The sequence below is a fragment of the Thermobia domestica genome, chromosome 11 (genome assembly GCF_964235325.1).
Source record: "Thermobia domestica chromosome 11, izTheDome1.hap1.1, whole genome shotgun sequence".
Lineage (NCBI taxonomy): Eukaryota > Metazoa > Arthropoda > Insecta > Zygentoma > Lepismatidae > Thermobia > Thermobia domestica.
The window spans coordinates 56,714,364-56,736,838 of NC_137464.1; the positions used below are offsets into that span (position 1 = coordinate 56,714,364).

At 34.8% G+C, this 22,475-nt stretch overlaps 2 protein-coding genes across 2 annotated transcripts in view; one reads left to right on the top strand and one right to left on the bottom strand.

The window, feature by feature from the left end:
* Window positions 1–22,475, top strand: part of LOC145664075 (suppressor of lurcher protein 1-like) — a 938,444-nt gene that overhangs the window by 711,644 nt on the left and 204,325 nt on the right. The window lies entirely within an intron of this gene.
* On the bottom strand, window positions 9,947–15,087 carry LOC145663560 (uncharacterized). Its single transcript, XM_081729667.1, has 3 exons — window positions 14,878–15,087; window positions 12,109–12,490; window positions 9,947–10,288 (listed from the first exon to the last, which is right to left on the bottom strand). Exons 1-3 carry the CDS (start codon window positions 15,037–15,039, stop codon window positions 10,194–10,196), a joined length of 639 nt encoding a protein of 212 aa, XP_081585793.1. The 5' UTR covers window positions 15,040–15,087; the 3' UTR covers window positions 9,947–10,193.

A 22,475-nucleotide genomic window follows, 5' to 3' on the forward strand; every position in this document is an offset into this window, starting at 1 on the left:
TAATAATATTAAACGCGAATGTATTGATTGTCATAGACTGTTTTCTTCAGAAGAATGTTTTGCTAATCATAAAACAATAAATGTTTCCGGAAAAAGTTTATGCGAAACAAAGAAAATTTGTTTCCTTTGTGGTGATATGATTGACATGCGTTCACGCAAGTCTCAACATGAATGTGGTGAACGTTATTGTAAAACATGTTACACATATGTAAGCGATGACCATATTTGTTTTGTTCAAACGGCTATGATGCAACATGTAGATACCTTTTTGTACATTATCTTTGATGTAGAAACAATGTTGCTTCCTAAAAATGAACAGGGAGAACAAGAACATCGCGTAAATTTCGTAAATTGTATTCATGCTTGTTACAAGTGTAAGGACATGAAACTTGATGATACATGCTTTGTATGCGGCGATAAAAATGGATTCCGTTCGTTTGATTTTCACAACATTGAAGAATTTGTTAATCATGTATTAATAACTCGACCAATGTTTAAAAAAATCATTGTGCTTTCCCATAATGGCAGTAATTATGATATGCAATTCTGTGCTAAAACTTTGATCATAAACCATCATTTTACACCTGAAGTAATAATGTCAGGGCAAAAAATTATTGAAATGCGTTTAGGACAAAAGATTTACTTTCGTGACACATATTTGTATATGGGAGTTAAATTATCTAAATTACCTAAGACGTTAGGTCTTTCTGCAAATTTACGAAAGGGAGATTTTCCGTACTTGTTTAATACATTAGAAAACCAAAATTATATAGGCAAAATTCCTGATCTAAAATATTTTGATCCTGATTCAAGGAGCATTGAAGATCGAGAGCAACTTATCATATGGCACGAAAAACGTGTTACAAGTAATGAGGAGTATAATCTCCAAAAGGAAATGATTGAATATTGTCGGAATGATGTTAAAATTTTAGCAGAGGCTGTCATTAAATTTTCAAACTTAATTGAAGACAAAACAAATGGTATCCAATGTTTTATCGCTGCACCAACTATTGCTAGTTTGGCAATACTAACATATCGTACCTTATATTTACCCAAAGAAATTATTCCAATTATTCCGCCTTATGGATTTGACCATCGTGATCGTCAAAGTCTCAAGGCAATGTACTGGCTACGGTACTTAGAACGTACTACTGGTAGTGAAATTCTCCATTCTGGGAATGGCTTGGAAAAACGATTTGCGAGGTATAAGGTTGATGGATTTGAAACTAAAACAAATACAGTTTACGAATTTCATGGATGTTACTATCACGGGTGTTTAAACTGTTATCCTACACTACGACACGTGTCGCTAGATTCTACCTGTAAGCAAGGTACATCACTACAAGATCGGTATGAAAACACTACCATAAAAATAGCATTTCTTAAAAAATTAAATCTTAATGTCGTTGAAATGTGGGAGTGTGAATGGGATCATATGATAAAAAATGATAAAAAATTACAGCAGTTTATTCAAACACAGTGTCATGATCTTGTTGATCATCTTGTACCTAAAGATAGTTTTCATGGTGGACGTACAGAATGTTTTAATGCCTTGTACGAATGTACCAGCGAAGAGTTTGTGTCATATTATGATATTACCAGTCTTTACCCCTGGGTGATGGCACGTAAGCCATTGCCTATAGGTAAACCTATAATATACAAGGGGCCTGACTTTCCACAAGTGCAAAGTATTCATGGATTAGTCAAATGTAGTATCTTACCTCCCAAAGACTTATATTTTCCAATTTTACCATATACATGTAATGAACGCCTTTTGTTTGGGTTATGTCGTACGTGTATGGAACAAAGTGACAACAATTGCATGCACAATGATACCGAGCGTGTTCTTATTGGTACACACTGTACTCCTGAACTTCATGTGGCTTTAGATCTCGGATACAAAATTGTACAAATTATCGAAATTTGGGAATTCAAATTATCTGGATCAGAAGATAATCTGTTTAAAGATTATGTCAATTCCTTCTTAAAAATGAAACAGGAGTCTTCAGGATTTCCTAGCTGGTGCAAAACTAAACAAGATCAAGAAAAATATATTGCAGACTATTATGAACATGAATGCATTCAGTTATCGGAAAATAACATTCAATCAAATCCTGGTCTAAGATATATTTCCAAAATATTTCTCAATTCGTTGTATGGGAAATGGGGACAAAGAACAGATTTATCTCAATCTGTAATTGTAGATACTCCACAAAAATTTTTAAGTTATCTATGGGCACCTCAATATGAGATACAAACTGTATTGCCTATTGGAGAGCAACATCTCATTCTATCATATAAAAACAATGAGAACAAAAACAAGCCATGGAAATTTTCCAATGTTGTCCTTGCAGCCTTCATCACCTCTTGGGCACGGCTAAAACTTTACGAGTTACTAACAGCTATAGATCCTGAACGTGTATTGTACTGCGACACTGATAGTATTATGTTTGTGCAGCAACGTAATGAAAAGCCTCCACTTTCTTTGGGTTCCTATTTAGGTGAGTTAACTAATGAAGTTCCTGATGGCTGGGAAATTGATGCCTTTATAGGCTTAGGGCCAAAAAATTATGCCTATAGAATGAAAGAAGTTCAAACAGGGAAAGTAGATTATGTATTTAAAATTAGAGGAATAACTTTAAATCATCGTACACGACAAGAAATTAACTTTGATCATTTTTATCAGCTAGTTCGGGATAAAGCTGAGAAAAAACAGTTACACAATCCAGGAAGAATTGTTCGTAAGCCTGGGTTTGTCATCGTATCCAAGTCTGAAACTAAAACACATCAGAAAGTTCAAAATAAAAGACGACGATTAAATCATAACAGTATTACTGACTATAGAACATTGCCATATGGTTATCAAAGTAATAACTGTGTTAAATGAATGGTATTCTGTATATATGTAAATAGTAAACTGTCTAAAGGTAGCATCATGGAGTAACATGGTCATAATATCATCAAATATGTCCATAAGTTTTCCTATCAGTTGGTACTTGTACGTATATATAATGTAAATATGTCAATAAGTTATTAAGAATATTCTAAGTATAGTAAATATCTTATTTAAATATATCTATATATGTATATCAATATACCAATATTGGAAAATACAATAAAGCGTTACAATTTATAATAATATGTTTTATTTCTCCAACAAATATTCCTATAATACGAAGTATCTGTATTCTATATAAGATAAAGGAAGAATACCTATGCTTCATATAAGGTTATTTATACGTATTTCCTACAATAAATGACTCTAAGTTGGAAACCATAATGATGGCATAATGTCTTCTACAAGGTGAACAAGCATCTTAGAAGTAAGTAAAGGTAGCAATATAAGACATTAGAATACTGTAGTGAAAAGATATCTATATGTAAATGGGTTATAACACAGTGATATCCTTTGTGCTTCAAATATCAGTACAACATGTCTAACAACCATCTACATGCGTAAAAATCACAATATATTCATTCTAACATGGTATTCAAGGTAATCTATATACATAAGGAATTAGTTCATGTGTTTGCATTCATCTAGCATATCACCAAACAAAATATACAGCTCTACAATACGATAAAATAAGGTTACAATCCAAAATTAATACAATAGAAACACTTCAGGTGTTTGCATCCAGTCTAGTATAGCCCCTAAAGCTATGCAAGCCAACAACACATGCTTAAAACACTTACATGCAAACGAAAGATAATATGTCTACATTATGATACATATATTCCTGTCCCAATATCAAAAACCAATATACATACATACATACATCTACCCACTTACAAACTATTCATATATACATGCAATTTGTCATTCGTCTAAGCTTCGTACACCATTAGACCCATACAGTATCCAAAACATGATATTCTATGTTAAAATCATATATCACCTACACATACATGCACCCCACTTACAAACTAATCACAAATACATGCAATTTGTCATTCGTCTAAGCTTCGTACACCATTAGACCCATACAGTATCCAAAACATGATATTTTATGTTAAAATCATATATCACCTACACATACATGCACCCCACTTACAAACTAATCACAAATACATGCAATTTGTCATTCGTCTAAGCTTCGTACACCATTAGACCCATACAATATCCAAAAGATGATATTCTATGTTAGAAATCACATATCAGCTACTGAAAATACAATATCAATACATAAAATACCCCCCTCATTAATATCCATTACCATCTCATTAATATTCATTATCGTTTCATTAATATTCATAAATAATTAATTCATTACTCTAGTTTTTAAAAGGATAAAATCATTTATGCGGAAATACCTTAAAAAGAAATCTTGTTTGAAGACTTCTTCCAAAAGCACAAAAGTGAAAGTTCCCTTACGCACACAATTCATTCAGTCTTTTTTTTTCCTCTTTGCAACTCAGGTAGGAAGGGCCACTCTTTCTCTCCCCTCTACGTATGTGGCAAGGTCTTAACAAAATGCGTAACATCTCACACAGCTATTTAAAGTGGTCCTTTGCTCAAAATAACAACACAGTTCGCCCCTCCAATCTTATGTGCGGTCTCTCATTATGGGAAGCAATACATTAACTTTTAAAAAGTGACACGTAACTATCTCATTCTTAAAATCTTTGTCCTTAGAATAATGATTCCTATTTCTTTTTTTTTCACATATTTTTCAGTTTCCATGCAGTAGAAGTCACACTTCCCCTTAAACATGGTCTTTTACTCCACACGAGAACACAGTTCACCCCTCCAGCACTTTGGAACACACACATACAAGCAGGTGTCTATGTTCCTTTCGTTACTCTTCACCCATCAAAGGGTTCTATCCCTCCTACGCCTTCCATCTTACACAGTCAATGTCTTTTAACAATTGTTCTTTATCCAGAGTTTCCCATGTTTTCTAAATTATTTGACATGTCTTTCTGACTTCCAACAGTTAAAGTATTGTGCAACATCCATATGTCACATTAAATTGACAGTTTTCTTCTTTCTTTCATTGACATAATGATGAAAATACGTGACAGCTACATAAGAGCTTCTCAATTACGGATACAAAGGTATTTGTCTCCAATCCTTTGTTTCTAGGACCACACACGATGGTTACATTCTCCACCAAAGCTACAGCCACCCCCACTTCCTGATCCTTTCCCCCACTGGTTACGTCATCTTACAACATCCCATTCTTTTATTATATGTGCCTTCTTTCTTTAGAATTAGTTTCTTGAATACCAAGACCAACTGCGTTCAAGATTAACGAAAAGACTTGTGTGGACATGTTCTGAAGTTCCTTTAGGTATTTTCAGCATTTGAAGGAGGAATAAGCAAAGAAGAAACAAGTTTCTTAAAGGCTTGGGGAAAAACGGTGAGTAATCAGTATAAATTGTATAAATTAATATAAAATTGTATTAAAATATATGATAAAACATTCAAGAGGAAATTTGCATCCATTTTCGTGAGATTTTGGGAACATGGGTAAATTTTTGGTACAAAATGGCGGATTTTAGCCTCATTTTCGTGAGATTTTCGGAACATGGATAAATTTTGGTAGAAAATGGCGGATTTTAGGGCGATTTTCGTGAGATTTTCGGAACATGGGTAAATTTTGGTACAAAATGGCGGATTTTAGGGCCATTTTCGTGAGATTTTCGGAACAAGTTCGTGAGATGTGCACGCTATACTACTATATTCAGAGTGGCCCAAAAGTAGGTATACAGACCTACATATATATCACATACAGGACTGTATACCTACTTTTGGGAAACTCTGAAAAATGCAATGAACTGATCAGTACGGTACTGTATACCTACTTTTGGGCCACCCTATATAAAGTTGTACTAAAAAAAAAGAATAAAATTAGATTTCTTATTGAATGTTCCACATTTATGTTCTTTAGGATGAAGGAGACGGATGATTAATAAAAACGAATAATTATCAGGGAGTTGATGGAATCAGAATTTGGGATAAAATGGAAGAATACCGAGAAAACCTACAGACACGATGTTGTTTATTACAAAGTTGTATGGTCTGAAGTCGAACAGAGACTTCTCGCACCAGAAGGAATAGCTCTATCACCGATTTGAAGTAACCCTTAACCTTCTCCTAGCAAAAGTATGATAGCAATATTTTTATGGCATTAAAAAAATGAGTGTTCGTTATCAGTCCGATAAAGTTAGTAGTTTTTATTGTGCTAGAAGTCTTTATTTATTTATTTATTTATTTATTTCTGCTGGAATAGATTATTTATTGATTTCTACTAGAATAGACTATTTATATATTTGTTTCTACTTGAAAAGATTATTTATTTATTTATTTCTACTGGAATAGTATACTTATTTATTTAGTTCTAGTGAAATAGATTATTTATTTATTTATTTCTGCTGAAATAGATTATTTATTTATTTGGTTCTACTGGAATAGATTATTTATTGATTTCTACTAGAATAGACTATTTATATATTTGTTTCTACTTGAAAAGATTATTTATTTATTTATTTCTACTGGAATAGTATATTTATTTATTTAGTTCTAGTGGAATAGATTATTTATTTATTTATTTATTTCTGCTGGAATAGATTATTTATTTATTTGGTTCTACTGGAATAGATTATTTATTTATTTCTGCTGGAATAGATTATTTATTTAGTTATTTCTACTGGAATAGATTATTTACTTATTTATTTCTACTGGAATAGATTATTTATTTATTTGGTTCTACTGGAATATATTATTTGTTTATTTCTGCTAAAATAGATTATTTATTTATTTCTAATGAAATAGATGATTTATTTATTTACTTCTACTGGAATAGATTATTTATTTATTTATTTATTTATTTCTACTGGAATAGATTATTTATTTATTTATTTATTTATTTCAATTGGAATAGATTATTTATTTATTTATTTGTATACTGCAAACGAGAAATATACACTATTAAGAAGCATATTCTGTCTATTGTTTTACTAATAAACATGATCCTAATAGTGGCAAAATATTATTTGTAAGTTCGAACTATTGATTAACAACGCAATAGCATTGAAATAAAAACTTCTTAATGTGTATTTGAAAGTGTCTATATCCAATACCTACCTATTAAGCTTCATGAAAGTGTTTGTTCTTCTCCCGGTATAAATGAAATTAGTAATTAATACTTGCAATAAACCTAGAGAGAGTTTCTTCAATATTTTTAAGTGAAATTTTCAGAATATTCTTTGTATTTAGTTGGCAACATTGGATTGAACTTCTGGAAGTTGTATCTAGAAGATCACGAGGCTGTTAAGGAAGACTTTCTCGTACCTTCTAGCAGCCTAATTGGTGCGGTCAGTAACTGTAATTCTGTTGGGGCTTTTGCTTCGATTTTGCGTTACTTGAACTCTCTCCTCTTTGTTTCTCGATTTTTCTTACCTTTTTTCTCCTCTCCTTTTCTCCTACTAACGTGTTTTCGATACGAGTCTTCCTAACACCTCTAAATTTATCCAATGGCGTAGAAGTCACGCACAACGAAAAACCATTGCAATTGGTTGTGAAAAGAAGATGTCTGGAAAAGTTTTCGTGTTCTTTTTCCATTTATCTTGTTCGTACGTTTTGTCCTTAATTGTGCCCATTGGCAACTGAAATGGCTTGGACGATTTTTTTCACAGTACTGATACGAGGGGGATTCCGGAAATAAGTTTCCCCAAGCGACTATGGACAAACGTGGAGATGCAAGACCAAAAATTGCATGTGACACTCAAGATCAGACGTACTTTTATTTTTCCACATAAGTACCACGTACATTTAGACATTTGTCAAACCGGTCTATAATCTTCAAAACTCCTTCCAGGAAAAATTCAAGGCTCTACATACGAAAGAAATGTTGAACAGCTACTGTTACCAGCATTGCATCCAAGGCGCCTGCCGCCAAGGGTCTTCTTCAAAGTCGGAAACAGATGGAAGTCACTGGTTCGCTTTAATCATGTCATCCACCATTCTGACATTTTCGTCTGTAGTGACCGTGCAGGTCCTTCTAGGTCTCGGTGTGTCCAGTATTTGCTGCCGCCCCCACTGAATTGGCGACACCATCTCCGCAAAACTTGTTTTGACATTACATCAGGCCCATAGATTTCCACGAAGCGATTATGGATTTCTGCTAACGATACGCCACGTGCCCATTCATAGCGGACAACCGCTCGCACTTACTCCTTTAACCACGATGTCAAAACGCGCCTCCTCTCCATATAGCTACCTGGCTCAGACTGAGAGACTCTCTCCGCTTTGCGCAGGCGCTGTGATATCGCCATCTGCAGGATCGCGGACGAACTTGTGTCTGGGTCTGTTGTACGTGCAACCGCTGTCTTGTTTGGCCCATTGCCGTTCACTTTCCTTGGGAAAACAAGAGGGGAAACTTTATTTCGGACTCCCCTCATATGCATGTACTGACCAGCCAGGACATAAATTACCATATCCTAATTTTTGAACAACGTCGTTGGGCTGACTTAAGAGGTGCAGGGCATAGAAGAATCGCTCGCAAGACTTAGACAGGGATCCCACTCAATCCATAAGTGTGATATTTGTGCGTAGAATGGGGAAATTATATTGAAAAGATGTTGTAAATGTGAGGTTGAGTGATTGTGATATCGAACTGGTGTTGTAAGTATGAGATTGAGTGTGCATGATGTCAAAAAGATGCAAGCGTGAGCTAGAGTGGGTATGATGTCGAATTGATATTGTGAGTATGAGATCGAATGAGCGTAATGTCGAAAGAATAATGTGAGCGTGAGGTTGAGTGAACGTGGTGTCGAAAAGATTGTGAGCGTGAGTTTTAGTGAGGCTAGTACAAAGTGGACATCTTTGACCACCACTGTACAGTTCTTAAAAGGTCATTCTTTTATGAGTAGTTCAGTTTCAAACCGGTTTTTGACCATTTGTAGTAAATCCTGAAACACTGTAGGATTTGTATGTTTTATAGAACTCAAATGCTTTTTTAAATTGAATCAGTTGAAATATTTCCAGTTGTAGAAAATATATTAATTCTACTATTTTTCTCAGGTGTTTAGTTGCACTCATCAAATGTGGAACCCAAGAATCAAACTTTGTGGTGAAATCCAGTTGCACAAGCCTTCTTTCGACGATTGTCCTGTGTACCTGGAAAGATTTCGCTAATTACTGAAGAGTTGGATTCGGATTGACTGTTATATCTTGGTTCAGATTCTCTTCTAAAATCGCTGGCAGGCACCGAGATCTTAATTGATCTTGGTAGCCTCTATCGTTGTCTCTGACTTTTCCCTACCAGAGACGACATATACTTTCGTCAATTGTATCCTCACCATACACTTGTCTGATGTTTCGGCAGCCCAAAACTACCCTCATGAAACTCGATAAACAGTGAACAATGTCTGGTTTCCCTTTGATCGGCACAGCAATCTCTCCAGTTACGAGCCACTAATATGCACTTACTGCCTACTGATAGTGTAATGTTTTCCCGATAACATAATTACCGATTCCAGCTCTTGGATATTTGGTCATAATCCTTTCACAAGTTATCTATCATAAATAGATAAAATTCCTGCACGTACCTGATACTAACGATATTCCAGAGTAAGTTCTTGTAGATTTGGAAAATACCCAAAGATAAGACATACACATATAAATTGACAGAACTAGTTAAGTTGAATCAGATGATATACCTGAGGGAAAGTCCTCATGCATAGTTCTCGAGAGAATCGATGTAAGCTGTCTTATGCCACTTTAAAATACGACATGTAATTCAAAGCGAACCGTAACAGACTCAATAATATTCCACATTAAAATGAAACTGATCCTCCTTATCAAGCGTTTAACTATGCTCTAGCAAAAGGGGCAGAACACAATGCTGTTAGTGAGATATAATAATTTAAAACTCTTAATTTTATATATCTTTTAATTTAATGTTTCCAGAGTAATGCGACTTTCTTGTAAAACAAACAATTTATTCTTTCAAAAATATTATTTTTTGCAATTATTTTCTTCAGAAATTGAAGTGTACATAAGCCAATCTTTAAATAACAGAATTGATGTACATTTTTCGAATTCCGGTGTGTCACTTTTATCTTTTAGTATTCCAGAAATAAAAAAAAGATCTAGAAATATAAACATAGATGTTAACAATGAAATTTCGAGTGTTTTTCTTAGATTTATTCGCAGGCTAGGATGTTATCCTGTGGCAAATGGACTTTTATTCGATAGCAACATCGGCACAGTTCCTGTAGGTCTCTTGGATGCCACAACCCATGGCGGAGGTACCATCTCCACATGGTCCATATCTGTTACCTGCAATTAAAAAATAATATCGATGTATGGTATAGTCGAAGCAGTGAAAAGCTTAGCAAGTTGCTAATAATTGGAACAAGATGACTAAAACGTTGGTCAATGCAATACATCTCAAAACAAGATTATTTAAATCACACTCATATCTTACTGGGTATTTGAATACGTATAATTGTGTTTGAAGCAGGCCCGTATCCACGGGGGTCTATGGTGGGCCGGGCTCCCTAAATTTTTGCTGGCCTCCTAAAATTTTCACGTTAGGTTTGCAAATGAACTATAATATGGTGATAGATGGTTGGATCGGCCCCCCTAACTTCTACCGGGCCCCCCTACATGTTTGTGCGGCCCCCTAACTTCTACCGGCCTGGTTTGAAGTTGTTGATATCAACTAGTAAATTCCTTTACAATAAACAAAGATCCAATACCGCTTCCTTCTTTCCCTACTACATTCTTTCTTCCCGACTTTCCTGGATATTGTAATCGCAGAAGGACGCCATCAGTCATTGATGCAGAAAGACCAGAAATAAAATTTCTAAATTTTGTGACGATTTGTCGTTATTTGGACATGACTAACAATAAAATCTTTGTTTACAAGTTTGTGATTTTAAATTGTCCGAATTCTTTTAAATCTACGTTATTGAACCTTTACATGTTTTGTGAAACATATATTTATATTATGCTAATGAAAGATCCTATCAAGTGGTACTTGAAAATGAACCCATCTTCATTTTTTTTTTTTTTTTTTTTTTTTACCTTCCGAAAAGCTTGATGCATTACAATAAAATAACTCCTATTTATTCCTTCCCTTAGCAATAATAATTTCAAAATTTGCTTTTCAAAATAAGAATTAAATACCCTTTGTAGCTTCTTCACAACGCAAGACAGTTGCAAACATATAAATTAAAAAGTTATTAACCTATCATTTTCGTTTTAAAAATTAAAAAAAAGGTTTCTAGTTGAAAATAAATTGAAGCATTCCAAAAATTGAGTTGTTGATTTTGAGTTTCACATCCGTTTCAGCAGCGAGACTATATGAGACGGGACCTACTGATTAACGTGGAATCCGAACCACATGAGCTCCTACCGGGAATCAAACCCGGGTCTCCCATGCCACAGGCGCGTACGCTAATCGCTTAGCCACGAAGGAACTCATATACCAAGAAAGGATGGCACTAAATGAAATAACTTGTATAAAGAAGTAAGTTATCTCAGTGGCGTATGCAAGGAATGGGTATCCGGAGTTTAACCCTCCTGAACAAGATACCATGTAAAAATATACATTTATCATGTGAAGATATGTATGTAAAAATGGCACATGTCCTAAAGTGATATGATCTTGAGTGTTTGAATCCCACACATCCCGTTGACGAAATTTTATATACGCCAGTGAGTTGTCAGATGGAGGAAAGAAGATCCATTGTTATTATTCACGTATTTTTTTTTAACAATAGTAGTCGGGTTTAATATGTTGTTTGTTGTTTGCTGGCAACCCACCTTCAGTGTTAACACCTCACAAATGTCACATGTTACAACCTAAAGATGTTTTCTTTATTTTGATAACTATCTGTATATAGTTTTAACACATCCAGTTTCATTTGTTTTACTTACCTAGAAAATAAGTTACTAAATTCTGATTAGTATCTGAAATGCTACTTTTTGGAGACAGGTTTCAGTAACTTGACATAAAAAGATGTAAAATATTTGACAGCAGCAAGAATAAAGAAAGTAAATGACATTTTTAACACAGGAAATGCCCGATTACAATCACAAAACTTAAAATCAATGAAAAAATACTGATGATATTTTTAAAAATAGATACTAACCACATTGCCAGTGCCATCTGAATACACAGTTGGTGCAAGTGACACCAGCGGGCAGTTGGAGTTCTACGGTCCTGATTCCTGAATTGTAGTTATCGAGTGTGTAACGGGTGCCAGAACCATCAGCAAGCTCCAAAATATGTTGGCTAAAACATTCTTCGGTCTCCATCACGGTTGGATCGTTACGTTCGCACAGATGGAATTCAAACCAGCCGACGTGAGAAGCTGAGATATTCACACTAACTTCGATGACTTCACCTGATTTGTATGTTCTGCCGACGACCCCAGTGCCGTAGGTGCCACCAGATTCGTTGGGGCGAGGTTGGGCCAAAGCGTAGTCATCACCACAAAGTCCGCATTTGCCATCATTCTGTTGCCATTGCACCTATGATTTAAAAACAAATACATATATTAAAGACCCTCAAGAGAAAGATATTTTATAGATTACAGTAAAGTAGTACAGACTAATGATATTCAACCTTTTCCCCGCGTATCCCTGATGATACTTTCCATTTAAGCGTGGAAGAACTGAATTCCCAGATTTCAGCTATTCTTATATCAACTTATAGGTAACTAGGCCTATATCAGTATTACTTATTAATTAAATAAACTAGTTTTACTATAAAGATACACTTATGCTATAAATTTAATAAAACTATAGTCAATGATTTAATTGTAAAAAAATATTTACCGCGAATCACCTTATGAATTTAGCAGCCTCTATATGAACTCATGTTGGGTTTCAACATTGACGAATGTTTCACGGAACAACGTTCCGTTGTGTCCTGCTTCAAGCCACTTATAACGACACCGCACTTCGGTTTACTTTATTTTCGTAATATAAATAACTCATATAAAAATATTCTTGCTACTCACTACGATAAATATTTAAAGATTACACACTAGTTTCGATTGCTTAAATGCACTATATTTCAAAATACTCACTGCAAATCAGTAAACAGTGGTAGAGCGTTCACCTCTGGTGCATGGGGTCACGGGTTCAAACCCTGCTCCCGCCAAGTAAACTTTGTGGTGGACAAACACCGTGTGCATGGGTTTCCTCGGGATTCTCCCGTTTCCTCCTACTTTCTTCATTACACCATTTCATTGATTTCTCATAATCACCAACTCCTTTAGCCTAGCCGGCATAACCGTGGGACATAAAACTCAAAGATTTCATTTTCATTTCATTTCCGTATATTATGGCGTCTTCTTATATCATATAGTAATAATCATATATAAACAAGTTCTTGGGAACGGAACTGTTACCTTAATAACCATACTATTATCCTAAGGACGAATCAACAAACATTTAATATCTACCAACTAAAACATACAACATTTATAAACAAGATTACTCACGACATCATATCATTTTCTTCTTCTTCTTCTTTTTCTATTGTATAGTTAGTGCATACATGAAAGCACTTTTGCCCAACATGTTGGATGAAATAAACAGCGTAAAATGCAGATTATCGTTGTACGCTAACTAGAGTATATGACAGTTAAGATGGAATAAATGTTACATTATGAAGTCAAATGTTTTGATCCCTTAATGAGGATGGTGAGCTTGTTTTCTGCACACCAGCTCCTTATTTCGTGGCTGAATCTGATCATCGGGTACCCTTGGTAGTACAAACACACCGGGTTTAACAACTTTAGTATAGACTATTGTATTTATACCTCTCGTTTACTAGACTTCAAAAATAAACAGTATGACTAAATGTAATTTTGAATAAAGTCTTGAAGTATTTGTTACAATCTGGTTACTAAGTAGTATGTATGTGGAGAGTATGGTACCATCATTAGGAAAAAAGTACAATTTTTAGCGCCAAAAAAGTTTTACTTTTTGCGATTTTATTGAAAGCTGCTCATGAGAATTTACCCTCAAGCATATTGTTTTGTTCAGGTCAACCTAATCTACGGATCGACACACACTGACCAGCCAAAATATTATGACCAGCTGCTACATTTTGAATAAGGTTGTTGGGGGTGACATAAAAGTCACAGGAACAACAGAACCCCCCAGACAGTGACAGGGATCTCGCCCGATGAATCTTTAATGTGATGCTTATTCGTAAAATTTGAAAGACCGGTGGTACATTAAAGTTTAATGGCCAGAGAGCTATGAAAAATCATCTCGGAAATAGCATGACATCTCGGATATTTGCGAGCTGCCATGGTTAGTGTCTTCAAAATGTGAGAAAAGGGCGCCGAAACCAATATCAAACTACAAGATGTAAGGTAACCATATCTCAATAAAAAGTAGATTTTCGTTAGGTAGTCATAAAGTTTTGGTATGTCTTATGGTTGGACAATTTTTAGGCAAACACAAATTAAAATTTAAAGATGGTTGATTATTTTAGGCTATATCTTATTAACCATATATTATGCACCATCGTCTCGCTGCTGTCGTAATGAAGAACTAAATTAGTGTATGTTTCAAAATGTTTTCACTTCAATAATGGGATGGTTCTTGTACAGTATTAATTTTTAAGTTTACAAAATAATTATTTGTTGTCAATTTTCTCGAAAGGTGCGCATGAGATTTTTTCTACTCAATACAATCCACCGATTGGAATACTGATTTTTTTTAAAATGTCTGATTTTTGGACATTTTTTCATTAAACGCTAACAATATTGTAAAATTATTGCTAATTAATTATGACCTGCAAATTTCAAATTGATTACAAATTTCATTTTGCTAGAAATGTCTTCCTGTTAAAATTAATAATAACAATAATAAAGAAGCTGTAATTATAATCAACTTACATCAAATCCACCACAATTAAGGCTGCCATCGGTGTAATTTGGTGGGGTATTGAAGCCCGATCTCCACATGGAAGAACGCTGGGGTGGTTCGGACATAAATCCATGTCCTGCCACCTGGTGGCTGACGACTGCAACGATCAACAAGAATGAGTAGAGAACCATCTTAGCTAGATTTTCAGCTAACTACGGTGCTCACAAAACTGAAATAACACTCTTTTATACTGCCCTTTAGTTTCTATTGATAAGATTTGACCAAAAGATAAAAAATGAAAAGAAAAGATTGCTTGTAATCTAATACAGGAACAATGACACTTAACTCTCTATATATAAATAGATAAGCCGAATATTTTAAAAGTTTCCATGTCACGTTCTTTGTCACACTTTATTGAAATCGGATTTATTTTCAATACCATATATACATAGGTATATAGGGTATATATATATAGGGGGATACCATATAGGGTAAATAATATTTCGTGCAAATAACCACTCGCCTACTTTCCCAGGGCGAGTGGTTCATCGGTGCGGGCAAGTTTTTAAACAGTAAAGACTATAAAAATCATGATTGGAATATGGGAATGTAGGCTAGTAGCTCTCATCTTGGGCTAATAAAATTTTGTTGCTTATTTGTATTTCTGCTATATATATATATATATATATATATATATATATATATATATATATATATATATATATATATATATATATATATATATATGGTGTTTCAAAACAACGCTGACAACGTTTGTGAGGTGATTTCTGATACCAAGATAAAACAAAATGTATAGGTCAATCTGGATGTCGAAATGCATGCCGATGCTCAATGACCAGCCGAAAATTTGACGAAAAAAATGCAAAAACAGCCATAACTCAAGACAAAATATCGGATCGAAGTCAGATAAAAGGGAATATCTATTACTTTTAGTAGTAGATTCTATTAATGCAGAAATGGACATAGTACAGGAGCAGTTCAGAGGTGACCCGCAAAGAAACTGTAGAATTACTTCAGTATTTCATCAAAAGTTGAATGAGGAAAATAAGCAACAATGAAATATAATGTTTTAATGAGCTACAACCATTGTACTGTAGATCGTTAAACTTAGAAGTACACTATCAGGATTCGAAAGGAACAGAGATACACATGTTTGACTTACTTTGTCTCAGTACAGGAGAAAATCTCGTAGGAAGAACTGTCCTGCCGGCTGACACATCCTTTGAGTGTATGACTTGTCATTTATAAATAATATTGAAATATATACATATGATACGCGGGAGTTTGCTGCTTTTGTAAGTGTAGATATTAAAAATGTTTTGTGTCTTACGAACAATCTGCCACTTTAAATTTCTCTTTTCTAATTTCTTTTTAATTTTAAAATTGGTTTGGATGTTAGGTTTGTTTACATTCCTAAAATAATGTGCTATTGAACTTCCTATACATTTTTACATTCCCTATTATCCAACTATATTTCTTTTTCTCCTCTTGCTTTTAAAATTCTATTTGTTGACGTTTCATAGCCACATTTCCTTCTCGTTTCTTCTACATTTTAGGCCTTAATAGGTTAGCGATCCTCTAAGTTATGAAAATGTTAAGAATCTGTAACATCACCAGAAGGGGGGGGGGGCAGGTGGGCGAGTGTCTCTGCCCAATGACGATGCCTGCCCTCCCAGACGTATTGTATTGTTTATTTATTTATTTAACAATCACCAGAGGCATTTTATACTGAATATCTAACAATAACAATGGGAAAATTTGGGAAGGTATCGGCCAGGGTCTGCATAGTAGGAAGCATCCTGGCATTTGTCTGGTAGGACTGAGGGAAACAGGAAAACTCAGTCAGGATGGTGGGCAGCCACGACCTTACGAATACGAAGCGAACGCTCTACCATTTGAGCTACTTCGCTCGGTAAGTATTGTAACGTACGTCAAGTAATATAAAAACTATTATATTTTTCTGCATACAAAAAATTTGCTGTCTCCAATTATTGTCTCCCCCTTTCTTGCCCCCAACAAGAAATAAAAGGTAGTGTCGCCACTGTTAAGAATCATTCAGTGAATTCCTATGTCAATTTCATCTTAATTTAAAATACGTTTCACTGAATGTTTTAAAGATTAAGAAATAACATAGTTATTGTGACTTAAGGAAGCAGTCCAGAGAGTAATCTACACCCCCCAACACCGCCCCCTCAAATTTCTTTACACACACCCCTGGATAGAAAAGGAATAGATTATTATTAAATCGGATTAAAAAAGGTTAAAAATGTATATCAGTATTCTGAGAGCACCTTCTTTTATTTTGAACACCACCCCCCCCCAAGTAAAATTTTCTGGCGTACTTACTGAAGCAGTCTATTTTATTTATTATTGCTGACAGAACATCAAGACCGGGCGGGGGGCGATATAATTTTAGGAGAGCTTACTTGAGTTCACGTAATATTCATACACTCATAGTCACAAACAACTGAAAGATTCAGGGAGGCTGAGCCCCCCATGGTCACCACCAAGCTACGAGCCTGAGTGATGAATTCGTAGGTCTTATATAATTGATCTTAAAAAGCCTCTTGAATGATGTACATCATAATGTGAAATATGCAAATACGAAGGCCAAGTGAATATCCTTACAATGACTAGACTTTATCCATATGAATCAAAATTATTTGTATTATTCCTCAATATCATCCCCTGTCACTACAATATATCTCTAACATCTGGCTTTGAGATTCTTTACTTCTGCATCGTGAAATTCCGTTTCCTTGTCCCTCCGCCATTAGAATCACTTCTCAGACTAATAGAATGATATATGACTAATATTCATGATAGGGACCTATATGATTAGTGATACTTAATATTTGTAAATCCAGTATGCTAGATGTCTTTATACACTATTCATTTAATTTGTATTTTTTAGAATTAACTAGAACAGTAATTCCTAGCCTTTTAAACACTAAGACCCGCACGACCCCTTCATTCTTACAATTAACAAAAATAATTAAATGTATTAAAAACCATCTTGCCTTTGGCGTGGGAAACCCGGGTTCGATTCCCGGCGGGAGCTCATGTGGTTCGAGCTGAACGGGACGTTAAACCCAAAATCAACTCAACTCAACTAAAAACCACCTTTACGGCGACCTACGTATAATTTGTTCATGATTGCTGGACGGGCGGGCCCACCAGTTGAGAATGAAAGACTTCAACAGCATCCTTAACATTTCCGGATGCAAAAAACTACGAATTCCACACTTAGAGCGTCAGTAAGGTTTTTTGTACATTGGTTTTTCACACATAGTATTCACTTGACCAATACATCTATCGGAATCATAGTTCTTCCTCCAAAGAGATCAATACTGTAGGTCAGTGATCAAGTGCTCACTTCTGATGTGAAGGGTTGTTCGGTAGATCTCAGACCATCAAAGTGGTGGGTAACTTCGTGTTTGAGAGTTTAATTGGAATTTCTCGTTTTTTCTACACTCGCATTCCACGAATTCTTTCGCAATAATCAGCTTTCATTTCTGATCCGTCTTCATTAGCCTAAAATATATAATCGTGAGACGTTAAAGATTTCGTTTCAGTTCAGTTCTTCCTCCGTGAATTTATTCTCTACTGACAAAGAATCATTCCGATTTGGTGAATTCAATTGTTGAAAATGATTGCTTTAAGAAAACATGCAAAAATGAAATTTAAAGTTTCATAGCTCCAAAACTATGGAATCTACCGTAGTTCGATCTAGACTTCGTTTTGGAACTAATATGTGCGCTATCCAAAAATGCATGTTTCAGAATTCTAAGGTACTCTCACCAAGCAATTTTATAGAGGTAATTTGGCTACGGGCATATAATTTGAAGTGCTCACCAACTATCTCTATACAAATTTTTGGGGACGTACCGTAGAATTCTGAAATTTGGATATTTGGATAGGTCACATACTAGTTCGTAAGTGAAATCTTGACCCGACTACGGTAGGTTTGGAGCTATGAACGTTTAAAGTGATTTTTTTTATGTTTTAGGTAGCCTATAACTCCAAAAGGAAGCATTTGTGCACCCAGGTTGATCTATGCATTTTGTCTTATCTTGGTGACAGGAATCACCTTCCAAACGTAGTCGATATTGTTTTGAAACACCCTGTATATTGTGGTAAAATTTTTCTTCTGAATTTAACCGACTTTAATGTAAAGGTGGCAGAATTTAACATAATCTAAAATATCAAGGAAGCCATAGTTTTCAATTTCAAAAGATCCTTCTGTACAGTAAACATTACATTATTAATATTATTATCTATTCACAATCTTATCTACATTACTAATATGTTTAGTTAGGTAAAGGTCAAGTACTCAAAGAAATTGTTGAAGCAATTTATCTGTTATTAAAAAGACACTTTATAAATAAAGCCTGATATCTGTAAGAGAATCAGTTAAAACAAATGAATTGTTTCATTTTCTTAAAATAAATACTCATTAAATGTCATGGAGCTCCTGGTGTAACTGGAATACATCAGTTTATATCCTGTATTTTTATTTCGTGCTTTTCACTACTTTTGAGATCATAACGGATCCTCTAGTTATTAAATTGAATAGAGGCTATGTGAGATCCGAGCTCGGAACTCGGGAAGTTGAGTGCCACATGGGCGTCAGTGTGGGAAGAGCTTTTTCTACTATTATATAAAAGATAATCTGTACTTGTATTCTAATGTAATGAAGTGGAATCACGAGGAGTACGCAGATTTAATCATTATATTACGTTTAAATGACTTTTTGTGAACTTTATTTCATGTCTCCTTGACTTTGTCACGTGTACATGTTGTGGAAATTAACGAAGCATTATTTAAATCTACTCGTTTGAATCTACTCGACTACTTTGAAATGCTTTGTTGCTATTCCTTTTTTCCTATATGCCTTTTATAATAGAGATTTGTTTTTATTTTGCAAGTTCTTTAGATTTTATCTTTAAATGACAACAATTGAATTTTAAAAAATCTTGATTTAATTGCACGGAGGAAAAATGTATGTGGCGTACAGTCCGCAACAAAAAACCTACAACATGAAAATGTAAGTTTATTGTGAAACGACGAAGTCTTTTACTCCAAAATAAGGACGCCGAGGAGGACGCCGAGGGGAGGACGCCGAGGGGAGGACGCCGAGTTTTCTCCTGGCGTGATTCGTGTCACTTAGACGTTACGTTGATTTCCTGCGCTGTTAGGCGTAGTTTCACAATAAACTTACATGCTCATGTTGCAGATTTTTTTGCTGCGGACTGTACGTAAAAACGTAGGTTACATGCGCAAATCCAGTAGATTTTGGACTTAAGGAACGAATATATGTAACATCCTGCAACAAACGTATGTTTTATAATACTTTCCGCATAAGTATTCCATCTATGAAAGTAAGTAAGCACTGTATGAAAGTAAGCACTGTATATAGGTGGTAAGGATCCCACATACAGATGAACGTAAATAACATATAGTTGTCGTATGTAATATACGGAAGACTGTTAAATGTCAGACATCCTGCAGCGGCATGAGTAACATCTAAGCGAGGAAAAGGGCAGTAAGTATGTAGCATATGAATAACATGCTCCGTACGATTTACGTAGTAAACATATGGATCCCGTATATTTGTGCAATATATCGCTGTCTGGATGACGTATTTTCCTCAGTGTGATTTGCACCACTGAACACGGCGGTATCATTTAATGGTTAGTGTTTGAACTGAACAGTGTTATAAATTATATTTTTCAACTATCATCCTTTCAAACTAGGGCTATTACCTTTCTAAAGCAAAATGTAGGAACGTTTCATTTAGATAATGGATTAGAGGGGGAAGAACTAACGTCCCAGCGGTCCCTTTTCCGAAAATAATGTAATATAAGTCTTTTTAGTGAAGAGCAAATCATATTTGTCTAGTTTATAAAAAGGGAAGAAAGACAATTTAGTTCATATATACGTTAAATCATATACGACCAATTTAAATAGTACCTAGCCTTTGAACATAATGTTATTACTAGCTACGTCTTTCTGTTGCAGGGCACGTTGCTACTTGTCTGCCTCCGTGCAGCTGTAGTGAGGTTTCGTCTTATTTTGAAGGCTCAGTATAATAACATGTAAACTAAATTCCAATAATATTAATAACTAACTTTATTAGTAAACAGAGACAAATAGCCTTGCTGCTGCAGTCCCCAATGAACTTTTAAACAATCAATTAAATTCATCAATAAAAATAACAGTCGAGACGTTTGAATTACTGAAAAAGTTATGTCGGGACACTTTTTCTGAAATCAGAACTGTCTCAACAAAAATCAGGACTGGTGGCAAGTCTAGTTACCATATGACAAACTTGAAAGAAGAGGGCATTTTTAGATTTCACTAAAAGATTTCACGCTCAGTAGATCAGTTGTCGAAAATTATATTTCATTCGGAGCGAGATTTCCCAAGACATAGCCACTAATTTGCACTTAGATTTTATTTATAAGGAGTTAGGATTTTCAACCAAAACTTCTTTTTATTAAATATTATCTTTACTTTGTCTGTCCAAATGTATTCGTCCGTCCGGGAGATACGAAATGTTTATTCGTGTCTCCGTTCGGAAGATACAAAATGTTTAAACATGTGTGCGTCCAGGAGATGTGTCCGTCTGAGGTACAAAATGTTTATTCGTGTGTCCGTTCGGGAGACAAAATGTTTATTCATGTGTCGTCTGTTCGGGATACAAAATGTTTATTCATGTGTCCGTCTGTCCGGGATAAAAGAATTCGCAAGAAAATAGACAGAACTAACTCTTTATTAAAAGTAAACAGAACATGTTCTAGCAATTTTTAAAAAATTCTCTTTTAATAGGGGAACACTGTCTATATATGGGAAATTGTTAGGGGTTGATATGTTTGAACAATCGAAAGCGATCGATATTAGTTGAGAAATAAATTGAGAAACAAAAACTACAGTACTTCGCATGTTGTATCCATTGCTTTCTTTTATAATAATTGCTGAAACTTGTATTTGTTTTATGGAGCGTTCAGAGCACAAGGTAATAAAACCATAACATTATGAGAAAAAAGCATACACATAACATTTGTGCTGTAAGCTTAATTACATGGAAATTTAAGTTTGTACGGTATGCTTAATTATATGGAAAATTTTACACTTTTTACATATGTATTGGTCTATTTTACTTTGATTTGAGACGTTCAAATTTTATCCTATTTTCCACTGAAAAGTATCTGTAATTCAACAAGAAAATAATTATATATGGTAACTAAATTGAAATTCATCGTATGACAAACACTTTACTATTTTACATCGTAAAGGTCCATCGGTATTGTAACAGAACGGTGCTTGAGTGCTTGTCCGTAGAAATTCAAACTCGGATTAGTGATAATTTCACAGCCTTGTATTATTATAAGTGTAAACTCTTTAGTCAGTGGAGAGACAACGATGGGTCACAGTGGGTCAGAGTGGTTCATGGTGGGTGTTGGGTCATAGTGGGTCAAGTTTCCATCGACGCACGCTATCTCTGGTACGCGTCTTTGGTACACGTTGTTCCATGTTCCTTTCCCGGTGGGAAAGCATTGAACGCATCGTGGAGGCACTGATTACATCTTAAACTGTTGATCCA